Here is a 19402-nt window from a genome sequence, read left to right as displayed (position 1 = left end):
AGAAGAAGGAGGAGGAGGAGGAGGAGGAGGAGGAAGGAGGAAGAGGAGGAAGGAGGAGGAGGAGGGAGTAAGAGGGAGAGACAGGGGTGGGGAGGGAGTATTGTTTAATATCACAGTATGTTAACATTTTTATTTAGTATGATCAGATCATTAACAGTGAATCAATGTATGCACTTTAAGGCTGTAACTAACATAGTTCATGTCTCTTGGATTTTTGTGAACAGGCTCCTGAGGTTATTATGTCTCAACATTATGATGCTAAGGCAGATTTATGGAGCATAGGAACAGTGATCTATCAATGCCTAGTTGGAAAACCACCTTTTCAGGTAGCCTGACTTTTTTTTATGTCCTTGGTTCTAGCATCTTCAAATTTTGCAGTTGCCTTTGATTTATGAAATAAGGAATACTTTGGAAGCAGTAGGTTTTAGGCTTCTCTGCCACTTAGTTGCTGTTGTTAGAGTTAAAGCTGTGGGAAGCCAAGGTGTTTGCTCTTCCTTCTGCTTGCCCTTTACAGTAAGACTGGCATGATGTCTGTCGGATGATTTCCAGGATAGTGCAGTAGAGTCAGAGCTAGCAGTTTATGATTAATGGTAACCAAAGCTCTTCCTGCTAGCTTGGTTTGGGGGTTGTGGAATCCAGATGAGGTAGGGGCACAGAAACCTTGTCTCCAAATCTCCATTCCTGGCACTCTGTGGGTAAGAGGGGGAATATTGAAATTCTGTGTCTGTCTTCCTCATCTTTTCCTATTAAGAGGCTGGCCTTCAGAGGATATGCCAGTATCTCAAGTTTATATTGTCAAGCAATTATTTATAGTTTTATTAATTTTTTAACCTGAAAATTATAATAGAGTGAAATTATTTGCCCAGCACGGTACAAAAAGAAATCAGTAATGCAGTCAAGCTAGTTTCTTTGCATTCCCAGTGTGGTTTGTATGTAGAGGCAGATTCACTGATCCCAGCTCCTCTTCCTGTAACAGTGCTGCTGTTGTGGAGAGACAATACTGGCAGTAGACTTGTTTTCTCCCTTTAGTCCCTTGAAAGTCATAAGGTAAAGCACGCCTACATTATACACAATAATGATGGACTTATTGGGTAGGCCAGGTAACATAACCTCCAGAATAGCAGCTTTTCTGCTTTAGGCTCCTTTGAGTGCCTGGTGTCAGAAAAGTTATATTGTACGAAGATACTCAGAATTTGCATACTATCTCAGAGGTTTTATAAGTCTTATGCCCAGCAATCCATTTGTCCATGGAACTCAGCGTCAGCATCCACGTATATTCTGTAGTAGGAACACGAACGTTAATCATGATTTGGAAGTTCTGCTCCTCTCTGTATAGAAAGTTAACTTTTCTTTTTCTTAAATAGGCTAATAGTCCTCAGGACCTAAGGATGTTTTATGAAAAAAACAGGAGCTTAATGCCTAGGTATGTAATTAAATTTTACTTAAATTACACTAGGTTTTACTTTAATTTTTTTATTTATGTTTATTTAGATAAGAGTCTTTCTCTGTAGCCTATTTAGACTCAAGCCCACAATCCTCCTACGTTACCTTTAAGTGAAATTACAGGAGTATAGCCATCATTCCTGTCTGGTCTGGGTTTACTATTTGTGAATGCAGTGGATTTTTTTTTATTTGAATGCCATGTTTTGTGCATTTCTCTTAATGAGTTTCAATTTATAGAAATGTTGTAATAGGGAATTAGAAAGGTGCTAACACACCATAAATACCTAGCTAGTACTGTATCATATGTTATTTACTTTTAAAATGTAAATTTAAGAGAAGGCATCACAGAATATTCATATGTTTATATATATATGCATATATGTATGTATGTATGTATGTATGTATGTATGTATGTATGTATAACTTGTGGAGGCAAACAGACACAGGTTCATAAAGCAGAAAGTAAATTCCTACCTAGACTGTGGACATTCTGTAGCAACAATAAGAGTTATTGTGTATTTTTCCAAATGTTCTTTGTGGGAGTTCATTATACATGCTTGAGAGAGAAAGTGTGTGTGTGTGTACATACAGTTTAAGATAAATTACATTTTGAGTAGTATTTTCTTTCTTTTCTTTTCTTTCCTCTTCTTTTCTTCTTCTTTTTAGATTGGCTCTTTCTGGGTAGCTCAGGCTTTCAGAGTGACCTCAATTCAGCCTCCTGAATGCCAAATTTATAGACATGTATTTCCATGCCTGGCTTTTTAAAAATTCTATATTTTAAATGTTATTCAGTGTGTTTATCCTTTTTGGTAGCTACATAAAGTCTTATAAAACTAGATGTTCTATTTTATTTAAATTTTTTTGTTCCCATAGTTTTTTTTTTTGTTTTTTTGTTTTTATTTTTTGGCCTACTACAGACAGCTTTAGTGACATATGTGATCATACCACACTGTACTTTTTTTTTTTTTAGAATTTTGTTGAAAATATAATTGTTGGACTGACAGACAGGTGTACTTTCTTTTTCCTGTTTGATGCTAAAGTGTGACGAGAATACCTTTCCTCATAAAGGAAAGAAGACCAATTCACCTTTTATTTTTTATTTATTTATTTTTGTTTTTTTGGCTTTTTTTGGTTTTTCGAGACGGGGTTTCTCTGTGTAGCCCTGGCTGTCCTGGAACTCACTCTGTAGACCAGCTGGCCTTGAACTCAGAAATCAGCCTGCCTCTGCCTCCTGAGTGCTGGGATTAAAGGCGTGTGCCTACACTACCTGGCCCAATTAACTTTTTATTTTATATTATTCTATTTATTAATGAGGTTGGCTCACTTTTATTTGCCCTAATATCTTTTACTAGTTAGTAGTTCATGGCATGTATATTATTGTTCCTCATTTTTCAGTTGTTTTCCTATTTTAATACTGGCTTTTAAAATTATTCCATGTCAATTGCATTTATAATTAAGCTTTGCTCGTTTCTAGACAGGACTGGAGGAGGTTTTTTCTTGAGAATTTTATACCAGCTGTTAATACAAGCTGTGTTAAACCTCAGGCTCTATCTTGTAGCAAATGAACATGTGTAAACAACAGTGTTCAACATGTGCAAGGCCATGTGCTGTGCTGGTAGTTATCACTCGAAGGCATGAAGCTTTATCAGGTCTTGTTGTTATAGATGGAATATTTGTGAAAGTGCATATAACATTTTTTATTTATCAGAATGGAGGCAAAAGTAATGTTAAATACACATAAACTCATCACTTACATTATCTTTACTTCAGTATTCCCAGAGAAGCATCACCTTACTTGGCTAATCTCCTTTTGGGTTTGCTTCAGAGAAATCAAAAGGATAGAATGGACTTTGGTAAGTAATAATGTCAAGCTTTGTGAATCTTCTTATTTTATATTTGCTGAAAAGTTTATATAGATTGCTTTTGATTTATCCACTTTGCTTTTGTTTGTCTTTTTGTTTGTTTTTGTTTTTGTTAAATTTTGTTTTATGGGACAGTATTTCCCTATGTAGCCCTGACTGTTCCTGGAACCCCCCTCTGTAGACCAAGCTGGCCTTGAACTCATAGAGATCCACCTGCTTCTGCCTTAGGAGTGCTGGGATTAAAGGTGTGTGGCCACCATCACCCAGCTTGTTTGTCTCTTTTTCTTTCATTACTTTAATAAACGTTCATCAAGTGCTTATTATGTGCCAGGAATGTGGGATAGAATAGTAAAGAAAATCTGTGTTCTCAAATGATAGACAGTGCAGAGGAGGAGAGAGAGGTAATGAATGATTTAAAAACTGTAATTGTATGTTGTGTTAGAAAGTGCCAGGTACTGTGCAAAAATAGAAGGACGCAATATGGAGTAGGGAACTAAAAATTTAAATAAGGTAGTCCACTGTCACATGAACAAAGAATAGATAAACCTGAAGGGTGTGGTGTGGCTGGGGGCAGGGATTTCAGGCAGAGGGAAAAATCCACAGGGAAGCTTTGAGCTGGGAGCACGAATGGAAGCTTGAGATCCAGTGAGGAGGCCACTCGAAGACAGAGTATGGTGGAAGTCATTAGAAGGCTCTGATGCTTTTAGAAAGTACTGGTCTGCCTATTTCTTTAGAACAGACTATATGCTAGGAACGTCAAAAGCTGGCTGTTGATTCACTTGAGAGTAGAATGTAGCTTAAGTTGGGGTAATAGAAGTAAAGAATGAAGTAGTGGAGATCTTGGACCTTTCTAGAGGTAGGGATTTCAGTGTTCACTAATAGTTTGTTAAGAAACAGATTAAAGTAGACTCCATGGGTTTTGACCTGAGCAGCTGGAAGGGTGACCTGTCAGTTACAGCAATAGGAAAACTATGGATAGAGAGAACTGTGGGGACCAGAAGAGGAGCTGGAACTAGACATGTTACATTTACAATAATGATGAGATAGCTAATGCAGATGTCAGAGAACGCTGAATGTCAGGAGAGAGCTAAGCTAAGGATAAATCTAGGAGATGTTAGCCAGTGGGTGATATTTATTAATCATGACATTTTCTAATTACTACTTGAATTCTTAAAATGTATTAGTTATTTTCTTAATGGTTGCTTTGGATTATAATGGGTATCTTATTACATTTACCTTGTATAGATGGTAGTTGAATTCCACTAAATATAAAAAATTTCTGTTGTAATTCCATTTCATCTTCCGAATGTGCTAAAATTGTCACAGAGTACATCTATGTTATTTAAACACAAGGCAGTGTATTAACTATTATGTTAAGTACTCTTATATCTTTTTTAGAAGGGTTGAAAGAATAAAAATATATAGTTAATATTAACATATATTTACCATTTCTGATATTCATATGGATTGAAGTTGCTATTTTATATCTGTTTTTTTGTTCTGATGTATTTCTCTTTGCCTCTTTTGTGATCTCATTGGTTAATTTACCTAGTAGTTGATATCTTTTACTTGTGAGCCTTAGCCTTTAATGGCTAAGACATTTCTCCAGCCTTAGTAAATTTCTTTTTTTTTTTTTCTTTTTATGGTTTTTTCGAGACAGGGTTTCTCTGTATAGCTCTCTGGCTGTCCTGGAACTCACTTTGTAGACCAGGCTGGCCTCGAACTCAGAAATCCGCCTGCCTCTGCCTCCAGAGTGCTGGGATTAAAGGCGTGCGCCACCACGCCCGGCAGTAAATTTCTTTTTTAAAGGTTGTGTTCTCATGTTCTATTACAGAAGCATTTTTCAGTCATCCTTTCCTTGAGCAAGTTCCAGTTAAAAAATGTAAGTTCACATTTTTACATATTTTTACTTACAGAGAGTATGCAAGCTAAAAGATAAAAAATAAGATTTTGAAACACAAAATTAATTTTAATGTTTCTCAGAAATTCTGTAAATATTCCCTATGTACCTATGATTGTATTTGTGCAGCAACAGTTCTTCTTTCTATACCCAAATAAAAAATGTTTAGGGCTGGTGAGATGGCTCAGTGGGTAAGAGCACCCGAGTGCTCTTCCGAAGGTCCAGAGTTCAACTCCCAGCAACCACATGGTGGCTCACAACCATCCGTAATGAGATCTGATGCCCTCTTCTGGAGTGTCTGAAGACAGCTACAGTGTACTTACATATAATAAATAAATAAATCTTTAAAAAAAAAAGGAAAAATGTTTAATAACTGCTGCATTTTTATTTTTAAAATTTTGTTATTTTTATGCTGTGTGTGAGTGTGTGTGTGTGTGTGTGTGTGTGTGTGTGTGTGTACATACAGAGGACAACTTGTAGGAGTCAGTTCTTCCTTCTACCGTATGAGTCCTGGTGATGGGACTCAGACCGTCAGGTGTGGCAAGCACCTTTGCTTACAGAGTCATCACTCCAGCCCAACTATTGCATTTCTGGTTAACTTTTCATTTTTTAAGTTAAAATTTAAAAGTATTTATCTTTGTAATTTTTAAGTGTGTCTTTGTGTCTGTGTGTGGATAGGAATGCAGGTGCCCAGGGAATCCAAAGGAAGGGGTTGGATCCCTTGGAACTGGAGTTATGGGTGGTTATGAGGCAGTTGATGTGGGCCCTGGGGACCATACTTAACCCTCTTAACTGCTCTTGCATTTTACTTTGTGTGTGTGTGTGTCCGTGCATATGCACACATGTGGAAGTTAAAGGACAACTTGGTTCACTCTTTTACCATATGGGTTCAGAGGTTGAACTCAGGTGGTCAGGTTTGGTTGCAAGTACCTTTACCTGCTGAGCAATCTTCCCAGTCATTTTTCTTTTTTCCTCCCCCATCCCCAACAGGGTTTCTCCTTGTAGTCCAGGCTGTTTTGGAACTTGCTCTGTAGACCAGGCTGGCCTCAAACTCAGAGGTCTGCCTGCCTCTGCTATCTGATTGCTGGGATTGAAGGCGTGCGCCACCATCCAGCTCTTTTTTATTTTCTTAAATATTTTGTTGCATTTTTTTGTTCTATCTATGGAAGCACTAATGAATAGATAAATGCAATTTTTTTTTTTTTTTGGTTAAAACTAGGTTGGTGTTTTGACGGCTTGTACTGTTAGACAGATCTTACAACCCACTATAGAGAGACAGTTCTTTTACTGTTTTTCTTCCCTAGCTTGCCCAGTCCCAGTGCCTGTGTATTCTGGCCCTGTCCCTGGAAGCTCCTGCAGCAGCTCACCATCTTGTCGCTTTGCTTCTCCACCAGTAAGTTGGGTTTTATTAAAATGATTTTAGAGTTAGGGCTTTTGTTCTTCTAGTGGGTGTGTTTACTGTGCAGCTGAGGTCTAGGAGAAAGGACATCAGAGTTGAATCAAATTGTCCTGACTTTGGCTTTTTGCTCTCTTAGCTGTGTAATTTCAGTAAGTTTCTCTAGGGCCCCCCTCCCTTTTTAAGATTTATTTATTGATTTTATGTATGTGAGTACAGTTGCTGCCTTCAGACACACCAGAACAGGGCATCAGATTCTATTAAAGATGGTTGTGAACCACCATGTGGTTGCTGGGAATTGAACTCAGGTCCTCTGGAAGAACAGTCAATGCTCTTAACCGCTGAGCCATCTCTCCAGCCCCAACCCTTTTCTTTTAAACAGAGATTATTATTACCTTTTTGTGCCATGTGGGAATTTAGTGATCCACAAAACAAAGAATCTAGGGGTGGGTAAATGGTGACTAGTTAATTACTGTACACTGTAAAGGTTCAGATTCCATAAGGTTTGAGGAGTCGGGGAATAGCTTTGGAGCTGAGTGTTACTGGCTTCACTGTGAAGTTCTTCAGCTAATCCTTTCATGGCTTTGTCCTCTCAAGTTTAAGAACTGCCTTTTCATCCTCAAGGTCTTCTGATTCTCTGTTCATTCCTTCTTCCCACTCTAGTCTCTGTTTTACCTAGCTCTTTTCTTTGTTACACCAGTACTTCTTCTAAGTCTGTATAAGCCTTATAATCTCGAGACTTTGTACATTTGAAGACACCGTGGGGGCTCTTGTGTCCACTGTTGTATTTCATAATATCCAAGTAAGCACTGCATTTTTGACTTTTGGCAGAAAGACAGGGCAGCCATAAAAGGAGGCAACTGTGTTATTAGCCAGTTGAGACATCTTAAAAGTTTAAGAGGAGATTGAGAGCTGCTGTATCCCATATTTGGCATGGTAATGGAGTGTGTGCTTTGGTGATTTTATCTTTTTGAGCTTGTTTCTCCTATGTGAAATGAATGCAGCTTACTTCCTTTAAGATAACTGAGCATAAGCCCTGTGCTAACTAACACTCATCAAATTTACAGGCAGTGACAACTACTGTTATTATTTTCTTGAGAAATCTAATAGCCAAAGTTAAAATAGATGTGGAACAAAGCCTATTGCTGAAAAATGAGTTTTAGTTTTAAAATCATCAAAAGGGGGGGCTAGAAAGATGGTTCCGTGGCCACAGTAATGAGCATCAGGACCTCAGCTCAGACCTCCCACATCCATCTAAGATCTGTGTGTACTGGCACGGGCCTGTAACACCAGCACTGTCCAGTTTCAGAAACAGATTCCCAAGGGCTCCTGGAACAGCCAATCTAACCGAAACAGGGAGCTCTAGGTTTAGAGAGAACCTGATCCAAAAACTATGGTAATAAATGGTGCAGGAAGGAATCCATAGTTAACCTTTAGCCTCCAAATGCGCACACACAGACAAGCATGCCTGCATGCACACATGACCACACACACAGCCCAAAAAAAGAAAAAAAAAAGAGCTGGAGAGTTGTCTCAGTGGATAAGAGCACTGGTTGCTCTTGCAGAGGACAAGGGTTCAGTTTACAGCACCTGCATGTAGTGCACAAACTCCATGTTCTGTGTCTCCAGTTCTGGTGGTTCTTACAGCTTCTGGCCTCCATGGGCATCAGACAGACAGACAGGCAGGCAGGAAGGCAGGCAAATATTCATACAGATAAAATTAAAAAATAAATGAGTAAATAAAAGTTTAAAAACAGCAACAACAAAACACCATTTCTTATACAACCCTGCAATATAAACAAAATAGAAAAAGTGGTATGTTCACAAGGATTATATTTCTGTGAATTTGAAAATTTGATAAATTTGAAAGAATATATGTTCCTGTATTTGTCTGGACTACTTGGATTGGGAGAACCAAGCCCTAGATATATTAATTACTTATCTTGCTGCTGTGGTGAGATGCCTGGCAGAAGTGTAAAGAAGGAAGAGTTTATTCTTGCTCACAGTTTAAAGGGGTACAGTTCATCCTGATGGGAAGACATGATGGCAAGAATTGTCTAAGACTGTGGCAGCAAGAAAGAATTTGCTCACAGTTCAGGAAGCAGAGATAGCCTTGTGACAAGCTATAGCCTATAAGGCTACTCCCATGACCTACAATGTCAGCTAGGCCACGTCTCCAAAAGGTTCCACAACCTCCCAGAAGTTGAAACATTAGCCAGTGGGGGACATTTTACATTCAAACCATAACATTCTATCATAGGCTTATGGTCATCTCTTAATGCAAAATGTACTCCACCCAATTTAAAAGTCCCTGTAGTCTTAATGTTCAAACACTGTCCTAAAGTCAAAAGTTTTTAAGACTCAGGTGAGCCCCTGTGAAATGAAAAAAAAAAAAACGTTTGGTGCTTCCAACCTATAATGGTCCCTTTCAGAAAGGACCATAAATATGGAGGAAATGGGGGCCAAAGTGAGGCTGGAACTTTCCAGACAAATGTCAGACCCAACCTACACTTCCATCTCTTCATCATGGTGGTGTCATCTGGGCTTCGTCTCAAATGTTATGATTAGAACTTTACCTTAAAGGCTTCATTCACAGCCACTAACCTCCACGGAGGGAAGCTGACCTATGTATTTCCTGGGCCTCAGCAGCTTCCTTAAACCTTTCCACAAACCTCCTTATATTATTCACTCTTCATGTGCATGCCTGAAAAACCAGCACCGTGTGGGTAATGCCAACTCCAGTATAGCTTGTCCCCTTAGACCAGAGCTGGAGTGGCCTCTGAGTGTCCTACTAGCTGGACCTGGGAAAATGTTCCCAAGAAGATCCTACTCGAATGGGACATCTAAGAGATTCTCTCTCTTGTTCAGTTGCCCTTTTAATGGAGCTTTTCAACAGTTTGTGTTGTCACCCCGTGTAGCTTTTCACAACAGTTTGTATGGTCACCCTGTGTAGCTTTTCAACAGTTTGTGTGGTCACACAGTGTAGCTTTTCACAACAGTTTGTATTGTCACACTGTGTAGCTTTTCAACAGTTTGTGTTGTCACACTGTGTAGCTTTTCACAACAGTTTGTGTGGACACACTGTGTAGCTTTTCAACAGTTTGTGTTGTCACACAGTGTAGCTTTTCACAACAGTTTGTGTTGTCACACTGTATAGCTTTTCAACAGTTTGTGTGGTCACCCTGTGTAGCTTTCCCTGCTGCCTTTCTTACTTTCCAAGTTCAGAATGTGTGAGGTAAGGAATTGGAGGAAGTGAAGACTGCTGGTTTCAGGAAACATCCTTACAAGTAAGGAGGGCTAGCTGCAGTCCATATACAGTGCTTGGCATGCATGCGTGAGGCCCTCAGTTCTATCCCTACTCCTGCAAAATCAAAATTAAAAATAAAGAAACGTGGTTAAAAAATAAAAAACAAAAATCTGGACATAGTAGTGCATAACTTTAGTCACATAACTCAGGAGGAAGAGGCAGGCTGATCTCTGTGAGTTCGAGGTTAGCCTGGTCTACATAGTGAGTTCCAGGACAAACAGAGCTACTCATTGAGACCTGTCTAGAAAAGAAAAGAAAAGAAAAGAAAAAGAAAAGAAAAGAAAAAGAAAAGAAAAGGAAAAGAAAAGAAAAGAAAAGAAAAGAAAAGAAAAGAAAAGAAAAGAAAAGAAAAGAAAAGAAAAATTTAAGGGCTGGTGAGATGGCTCAGTGGGTAAGAGCACCCGACTGCTCTTCCGAACGTCCAGAGTTCAAATCCCAGCAACCACATGGTGGCTCACAACCATCCGCGACGAGATCTGGCGTCCTCTTCTGGAGTGTCTGAAGACAGCTACAGTGTACTTGCATATAATAAATAAATCTTAAAAAAAAAAAAATTTAAAAAGAAGAGGTAGTTATCAGAGATTTGAGATGGAAAAGGAAGGAAGGAAGGGAGGGAGGGAGGAAGAAAGGAGTTTATGCAAAAGCCAGAATATAGAGAGGGTACAATGTTGGGACCTGTTCTACGTTGTGAGAACCTAGGAAATGGAATATAGAGCAGCTTTGGATGCAAGAGAAATATCAAGCTTTGAACAAGACAAGAAAGGAAAGCAAGGTGGTTGTGGATGCAGGTGCTTTTGAATAGCAGGGAAAGAAATTAGAATTTAAGTCACTGGCAAGAAATTATGGAGCAAGGCTCTTGGGTCACATTTTTTTTTAAGATGTATTTATTATTATATCTTATCTTAAGTACGCTGTAGCTGTCTTCCAACACTGCAGAAGTGGGATCAGGATCAGGTCTCATTACGGATGGTTGTGAGCCACCATGTGGTTGCTGGGATTTGAACTCAGGACCTTCAGAAGAGCAGTCAGTGCTCTTAACTGCTGAGCCACCTCTCCAGCCCGGGTCACATTTCAGTTTCATTAACGTTTAGTTATATAATGTTGGGAAAATTACTAATCCTCTGAGCTTTTATGTTTTGGTTTATCTAGTTGTGAAATGGAATTCTGAATACAGCTAGAATTAGAGCTGATCAGAACAGTCAATGACTGTAATGTTAGTCCTCCATTTCCCCTCACTTTATTATCTCCAGAGTGTTCACAAGAGTGGCAGAGGGATTTCTCATTCTGTATGTGAAACACACAAAAAGGCATGGGACTGTTTGCCACAGGTTCCAGCAAGAGATCTGGTTTCAGAAAAACAAGGTGAGAGATCTAGAGAGATGGTTCAGAGTAAGAGCTTCTGCTCTCCCCAAGGATCTGCATTAGTCAGCACCCGTGCTGGGTGCTTACTACAACTGCCTGTAACTCTAACTCCAGAGGATCTTACACCCTCTTTTGGCTTCTGTAAGGATCTACATGTACACAGTGTGCACACATAGACACGCATACACATAAATCAAAATAAATAAATTTTTAAAGAGCAAGACCAGGGTCAGTGGCACATGCTTTTAATTTCTGTACTTGAGAGGTATAGGCAGAAGCAGATGGATCTCAGCAAGTTTGAGGCCAGCCTTGTCTACATAGTTAGTTCCAGGACAGCTGATGAATGACTCTTGATGAACATCAGAGATCATCGACTTTTGATCTCTTGATACACATGCATTGTACATACCTTCACACATGCCCAGATGTGCACACACATACACATATAAACAGATGTGGTAAAGTGCTTCTGAGACTTATTTCATTTTAAGTGATATTTAAAGACTTGGGAAAAGTGAATTGAGGGTCTAAGGCCAGAATTTAAAGAGCATGACGTAGGGCTTTTAGTTTTATCTTTTTCTGAAATACCAATTTAAATAGGGTCAGTAGAGACTAACACAACTTAAAAAATTGATTGTTTTAGAACCATTAATCAAGGCATTTCAGTAGAGTTATCACCAGTCTTTGAGCTTGTCAAATGCCAAAAGATACACAGCAGCTTATGCCTAAGTTGTTGTTTAAATGTAATTGTATACTTCCTTCCTTTCTTATCCTATCTGCCACAAACAACCACCTCTTTCTTTTCTTTTTCTTTTTCCTCCTCCTCCTCCTCCTCCTTCTTCTTCTTCTTTTTTTTTTTTTTTTTTTTTTTTTTTTCCCCCTTTTTCTTTTTTTTTTTTTTTTTTTTTTTTTTTTTTTTGCTTTTGGTTTTTTGAGGCAGGGTTTTTCTGTGTAGCCCTGGCTGTCCTGGAACTCACTCTGTAGACCAGGCTGGCCTCAAACTCAGAAATCCGCCTGCCTCTGCCTCCTGAGTACTGGGATTAAAGGTGTGCACCTCCATTGCCCAGCCTTCCTTTTAATAACAAAAACAAAAGAAACATATCCATACTTGTAAGGTTGTTTAAATCTTTCTGTGAGCATAAACTTTGTAGTCTAACAGACATTACCCATGTTACATGTCTATTCTTTTACATAACATGTTTTTTGCTTTTCTGTGTGCAATGTTTTCTTCAGTCTGTCTAAAACTTTTAATGCATAGTATGGGATTAAAGTCACTAGACATTATATATTTAGTCGTTAAGTAAATAGTTACTTAGTGTTGCACTGCAAGGCCATGAGCTGGGACTGGGGATGTCTCAATGATAAAAAAAAAAAAAAACCTTAGCTTCTCCAAAGTTTCAGGTGGGGTGGATATGTACATGTGATGAATGCTATGTTTCTAAGAGTCATTCTGGAAGTGTTTCAGAAGTCTTTCTGTAAACATTTTAAACTGCTTTTCTAAAAGAAAGATCTTCAGAAAAGTTTTTGTGTATGTGTAAAACCTTAGATGGGCGTTTATTCCCATTTTTATAAAAGAAATATTCTTTAGACTATTCTGACTTGTATTTGATTATTAGGACATTTTTAATTTTATGTTGTTAATTTTAGTCCCTTCCAGATATGCAACATATTCAGGAAGAAAACTTATCCTCCCCACCGTTGGGTCCTCCCAACTATCTACAGGTGTCCAAAGACTCTGCCAGTAATAGTAGCAAGAACTCTTCTTGTGACACGGATGACTTTGTTTTGGTTCCACACAACATCTCGTCAGACCACTCATGTGAGAATCTTTTCTACTTGTACACATTATAGTTTTTAATTTACTAAATTTAAACTTCAATGTTACAACTGGTTGTGCAGGGAACCTTTATTTAGTTGTTTTGAATTCTTAGAATTATATACCTACTTTTCTGAAATATGTTTAGTGATTTTCTCTAGCATAGTATTTTTGAATTCTGAAGGTAATGAAAATGATTAAAGAAATAATCTCACATTATGTTCACATAGAAAGAAATCAAAAATGAGCAGAATAAGCAAGTTACTTTAAAGGGATGATGTAAAGGAAGAGCCCGTTAGGGGAGGAGAAAATCCACTCCTCAGAATCAGAGGGGTTTCTTTCTGTTGGTGTGAGAGGCTTGTCTCCCCATGCAGACATCAGACTGTACTTTCCCTGTGTCAGCCTCTTGAGTCCTGGGATTATTGTGGGTGTGCACCACCATACCTACCTTTAGATCTGTAGGGAGTAAGTTTGGGAGGGAATCCAGGTTAAGTAAACTTAGCCAGGGATATGTAGAATGGTGAAGAGAACCAGAAAAGCCAGAGAAAGGAGATAGGCAGAACTATTGACAGGGGAAACAACCTTGCTGTGGTTGTGAAGGTAAGAGGCTGAGGAGAGCTGGAGCTTTGGTCCTGCTGTGTGCAGGACAGGTTGGTGCAGGTCTTCTCAGTCGCCTGTCACCCACTTAGTTTACTAGGTGCATCTCCCAGGCACAAGGCTTGTGTTTGTGTTTGTCAGGTCATAGTTCCCAGCCTGAACAACTGAAAAGAACAGGAAAGCACAGAGCCCTACAAGTGTGTGTTCACTTAGAATCAGTGCTGTAAAACCAGGGAGTTGACCTGTAAATATCACTCTGTAGTGCATGGTCTTATCTCATTATTAAAAATAATACAACTTTAGAAGTTATATAAAATATTTCAAACAAAATATTACAGCTCAAATCACCCACCATGGCATGCATATACCAGTATTTTCCTGTATTTATTTTAAACTAATTTTCTAAAGATAGGAAAATACAAGTACATATAAAGTCCTTTGGCTCTTCTTAGTCCTTTGGATCTGTATTCATCCTATAAATATTTTGATCCTTCAGACTGTATGTGGATTCATAGAAAACATAGTAGTTTTGTCTTTTTTTCTGTTGAAGTAAATGTTATAGAGTGCTTATTTCGATAGCTTTTTGTTCCTATTTTGTTGTGGACTTAGATGCATGTCTAATCATAGACTAGTTCTTCTTCTTTGGTTTTGTTTTGTTTTGTTTTGTTGTTTGGTTTTTCAAGACAGGATTTCTCTATGTGGTCTTGGTTTTCCTGGAACTTGCTCTGTAAGACCAGGCTGGCCTCCAACTCAAAGAGATCTACCTGCCTCTGTCTGGCTCCCTTGTACTGAGATTAAAGACTTGTGCCGCTAGTACCCAGCTATGACTAGTTCATTTTAATGCTTCAGTTTTACAGTAAAACTAAAGCCCAGTTTGTCCATTTCCCTACTGATTTACACTAGATTAAGCATTTTCAGTATTGAAAATTTATTATAGGTGTCTGAGTACAGGTGCCAGAGTTTTTTCAAAGTGGGTACCTTTTAAAATATGAGTGTTGGATTTGTCTCTGAATTATCAGTGTCAAGAAGTTGTGCCTGTGATCTTTGTTGTGCTGCCAATGGTATAATGATATTTTCTTTTCACAATTTAATTTTTTTCATATGTAACTTTACCTGTAATTATTTTGTAGATCAAATAGTGTGTGTGCCTACATTCCTAGAGATCAAAACAATAATTTCATTTTCCTTCTTCTATCTTATGGGTCTGGAGGATTGGACCCAGGTCATCAGTGTTAGCAGCAGACCCAGTTAAAAATCTTAATTGGTATAAGCTGACATGGTGACACACGCCTTCAGTCCCTTTCAAACAATTTACACTCTATTATTTTTTAAATGATTCTTATTTCATGTGTGTGAATGTTCTGTCTGCACACATATGTATGTACCACGTATATGTCTGGTACCCACAGAAGCAAGAAAAGGGCACTAGATCACCTGGAGCTGGAGTAAATGATAGTTGTGAGCTATGTGGATGCTAGGAACATAATTGGGGCCTCTGCAGTAGTAATCAGTGCTCTTAACTGCCCCATAAGTCCTCTTGATGATGAGTATACAACAAAACAAAGTATTGCACCATGAAAGAACTTGTACAATTCAAACTCTGAAAAATAAATAAGCTGAGCAGAAAATGTTAAATATTATAGAAAATCTTGACAGGAATCTGTAGACTAAGGCTCAGTGAACAATCACAGTGAAGTCATTCATGTTGAAGTTAGACAGCGCCAATCTGAATCTGGTCTTTGACAAAGTCAGAAGTACGATAGCTGCTGAATTTCTCAACAATCTAGTTTCAATTGGTGTTGTAATTCAGTTCTCTTTCCATAGAAAGAATTACAGGAAGTAGCTCAGTGCAAAGGAGTTAGTTACTATTGTCTGCGCTCTGCCACCCCGTCCAGACTTTACCAGGCACATGGCTTTTACACAGCCGCTAGCTCCTTGTTTTGTTTTCCCTTCTTCAGCCCTAAAAAACTATAAAACCAACCTCACCATGGAATTCTTACTCTGCTTTATAGAACAAAGCAGTGGCTAATTCTACAGTAGAAAATAAAGCCAATTAAGATTTTTATTTTGTTTTATTCTTTGAGACAGGGTTGCTCTGTGTCGCCCTAGCTATCTATCTTGAACTTGGATTTTTAGACATGGCTGGTCTCAAACTCAGAGCTCTGCCTGCCTTTGTCTCTCAAGTGCTGGGATTGTGTACCACCATGAGCAGTTTGAAAGCTATCTTTTAGCCAGGCATACTGTGATGCACACCTTTAATCTCAGTGCTTTGGAGGCAGAGGCAGGTGGTTCTCTGAATTCAAGGCCAGTCTGGTATAAAGTGTGTGTGTGTGTGTGTGTGTGTATACACATACATACATACACACACACATCACATACAAAAAAAAAAGAAAGAAAGGAAAGAAGCTATCTTACTTCAGTGTCTATATTGGGGGATATATATGGCTGTGGCATTTCACTGGACTATTTCCTTTGTGAAGGGCTACTCTGACATACATGGTCTTCTGTGTAAACAAAATAATACTGATAGTATTTTAGTGTATCATAAGTGCCTATAGTTTCAAGAGTTAGTATACAATTTCACTTAATAACTTTGCCAATTATTTTTGCTGTAGTACTCTTTATTTTATTATTATCTTTTTTTTTTTTTTTTTTTTTTTTTTTAAGGTTGGTTTTTTTTTTGTGTTTCAGTGCAACTCACTCATATACTTTGCTTTTCAAGGCAGGGTTTCTCTGTGTAGCCCTGGCTGTCCTGGAACTCACTTTGTAGACCAGGCTGGCCTCGAACTCAGAAATCTGCCTGCATCTGCCTCCCAAGTACTGGGATTAAGGCGTGCACCACCACACCCAGCTCTGCTGTAGTATTCTTATTTTCAATTCTTTGTGGAATTCTATAGTATAGAGTTCAGTTTAACTGTATCTCTAGTATAAATACCCAGTCTTTAGCTTTAGGTATGGTTGGGCATTGCTACCTATGGTAAAATGGAGATGACTTCAACTGCTTTTTCCTTTGTATATTTTAAAATAAATTTAATGGGTATATACAGTTTGTTTGGTTGGTTTTTGTTTTTTGGAGACAGGGTTTCTCACTGTAACCAGCCCTACATGTCCTGGACTTGCTTTATAAGTCCAGGCTGGCCTTGAACTCACAGAGATCTGCCTGCCTCTGCTTCCCAAGTGCTGGGACTAAAGGCGTGTGCCACCATGTATGGTTCTATTTAAGGTATAGAATATTTTGTATGGTAGATGTGCCTAGTAAAGTGGTTACCATAATGAAATATAACCATCTTGTCACAGTGACACCTTTTTCTCAAGTACATAAAGTTATAATGGACATATTATAACTTTATCAAAAATTCTCAGTATACTATGCTATTATTTACTTTTAAATTTACTTTTAAAGTGTTCTAACTTTTAAATTTTGTTTATTCATTAGTTTTTTAATCTTTTTTTTTTTTTCTGAGACAGGGTTTCTCTGTGTAGCCCTAGCTGTCCTGGAACTCACTCTGTAGACCAGGCTGGCCTTGAACTCAGAAATTCTCCTGCCTCTGCCTCCCAAGTGCTGGGATTAAAGGCGTGTGCCACCATGTCCGGCCTTATTTGTTTTTCAAGACAGGGTTTCTTTAACTCTATCTGTCTTGGAACTAGTTCTGTAGACCAGACTGGCCTTAAACTCAGAAATCTGCCTTCCTTTACTTCCCAAGTGTAGATCAAAGGCCTATTTTATGGTATTAAAGCGTGTGTATGTACTTGTGAGGGCCAAAGGACAACGTGCAGAAGTCAGTTCTCTCCTTCTCCCATGTGGGTCCTGGGGATTGAACTTAGGTCCTGCTGAGTCAACCTGCCAGCCCGAGACTTTTTAAAACAGACATTCAGATAACCTGTTTTCAGCCCTATGTCGAGAGTTATAGGTATCTGGTATTGCTGGTTATTTGAAGCCTTTTAGGGTTCTGTGATGTAAACTGGTTTTTTTTCTGAGCTAATCATTCTATTTCCTTGGGTCAAGTAGATGAGAAAGGACCTAATCTTACCCATCAGCTTTCTGATTTTCTTTTCTTTAGTTTTATTTTCTTACCATCCTCCCTTCCTCTTTCTCTTTCTTGTTCATTTTTCCTTTTTGAGGCAGATTCTCAGGAGGATTGTCCTACCTCCCAGAGTGACTGGCCCAAGCTTGTATGTTTCTGTGTTAGTAAGTTTTTCTCTTCTTTTTGCCTGTATAAGTACAGGTTCTTTATTGTCTCCTTTTCTCTGTGGAATTTCAAAATACTAGTGTGGTCTCATGGTACAATACAAATAGGACTTAAATAAAATTACTAAAAGCTATTGGAGATATTTTGGGGAGGTTTTTTTTTGTTTTTGTTTTTTTTGTTTTTTGTATTTAGGTATATAAAGGCCTAAAGTCACTTGAAATAACTTCCTACTCTGTGATTAAGTTAAGTTACCAAGTTGATATGTAGCTAAGTTCCTTGCTTCATATTACTTTGGGTTTCTGGGGGTTATTTCTTATTTGTTTTAATATAATTTTGTTTTATAATTGCATATAGATTTTATTTTTAGTTATTTGTGTATGTAGATGGGGGAAGGTTGTGTACATGACTGCAGAGCCTGAGGAGTCCTGAGGAGCCTAGGTTGGGATCCCCTGGAGCTGCTGTGACAGGCAGGTCATTGTATGCCACCTGAAATGGGGGTGGGAACAAGCTTGTGTTTCTGGAAGAGCAGTGGATGTCGTTACTCACTGAGCAACATGTCTGTTTAGCTTCAAGTGTACATTCCTGCCTCTACTTCCATTTCCTTTATTTTCACCCCAGTTTATTGTGTCTATAAAGTAGACTCCTTCCTGTCTTGCTCCACTGAACTTTGTTCGTGACCTTCATTTAGTTTCCTTTGTCCTCAAAGCACTATCTGACACTAGTATATCAGATTCTTTGACTTCTAGGATATATGTTTGTGAGAGCGGGACCTGAGCTGTGCCAAATAAATGCAGCACTCAGTTTCAGGATCATTCACAGGAGTTTTGTAACTCTCCTTTTCTTTTTGAGGATAGGTTATTTAAGTGGTTTATTTTACAAATACATTATTTGGCAGCTGTTATTTAACATCATGTAGAATGGCATAGAATCGTTGATATAGGAAGTATAACAATGACAACATCCTGAGTTCTGAACTGTGTGCAGCTGCATATACAGAGATGGGGGAGAAGATGAAGGACGCCTGTGCTGTCTGCTGCTGTTTCAGCAGAGCACTGTCTTGGTCGGCAAGCTTTTCACAAGCTGGCAGAGACACTGTACAAGAGGATGGGCACCTAACATTCTGTTGAGCTACACATTGTTTTATAACCAGTTTATATATTTTGTGCAAAATTATGTGGTAAAAGTCACTAAGTCATTGAGAGAATCTGTCTCTATAAAGCTAAAACTGTAAAAGCAAGCTCAGCATGGTGTAGTACACCTGAAGTCCTGAGTCCCGTTGGAAGGAAAGGTGGGGCAAACCATGATTGGGGAAGGATCCTTGACTCTGTGATTTCCAAGTCTGGGCAACATAGTGAGACACAATTCAACAACAAAACACATGCAACATACAAAATTATCACACACACATACACACATGTGCACACATACAATTATACAAGATTGGGAAAGGAAAGGAAATCGTAGATCACTCAAGCAAAATGATATTGGACACAGTACCAACCCTTCTCAGTGGTCTATAGAAAGGAGCC

The 19402-nt window shown here is 38.5% G+C and overlaps 1 protein-coding gene across 4 annotated transcripts in view; it reads left to right on the top strand.

The window, feature by feature from the left end:
• The window catches only part of Ulk2 (unc-51 like autophagy activating kinase 2), an 85867-nt gene that overhangs the window by 25469 nt on the left and 40996 nt on the right, over window positions 1–19402 (top strand). For 3 of the 4 annotated variants that reach the window (XM_021175563.2, XM_029483193.1, XM_029483194.1), the window contains 6 exons: window positions 225–326; window positions 1365–1423; window positions 3214–3296; window positions 5140–5187; window positions 6510–6598; window positions 12918–13089. In XM_021175563.2, coding sequence (XP_021031222.1) covers window positions 225–326; window positions 1365–1423; window positions 3214–3296; window positions 5140–5187; window positions 6510–6598; window positions 12918–13089 — 553 coding nt within the window. The remainder of the gene's footprint in view (window positions 1–224; window positions 327–1364; window positions 1424–3213; window positions 3297–5139; window positions 5188–6509; window positions 6599–12917; window positions 13090–19402) is intronic. The other variant, XM_021175564.2, reaches the window with a different exon arrangement.

This window comes from Mus caroli, chromosome 11 (assembly GCF_900094665.2).
Source record: "Mus caroli chromosome 11, CAROLI_EIJ_v1.1, whole genome shotgun sequence".
Classification (NCBI taxonomy): domain Eukaryota; kingdom Metazoa; phylum Chordata; class Mammalia; order Rodentia; family Muridae; genus Mus; species Mus caroli.
The sequence above is the reverse complement of the archived record's forward strand: the minus strand, read 5'-3'. Positions and strand labels throughout refer to the sequence as shown.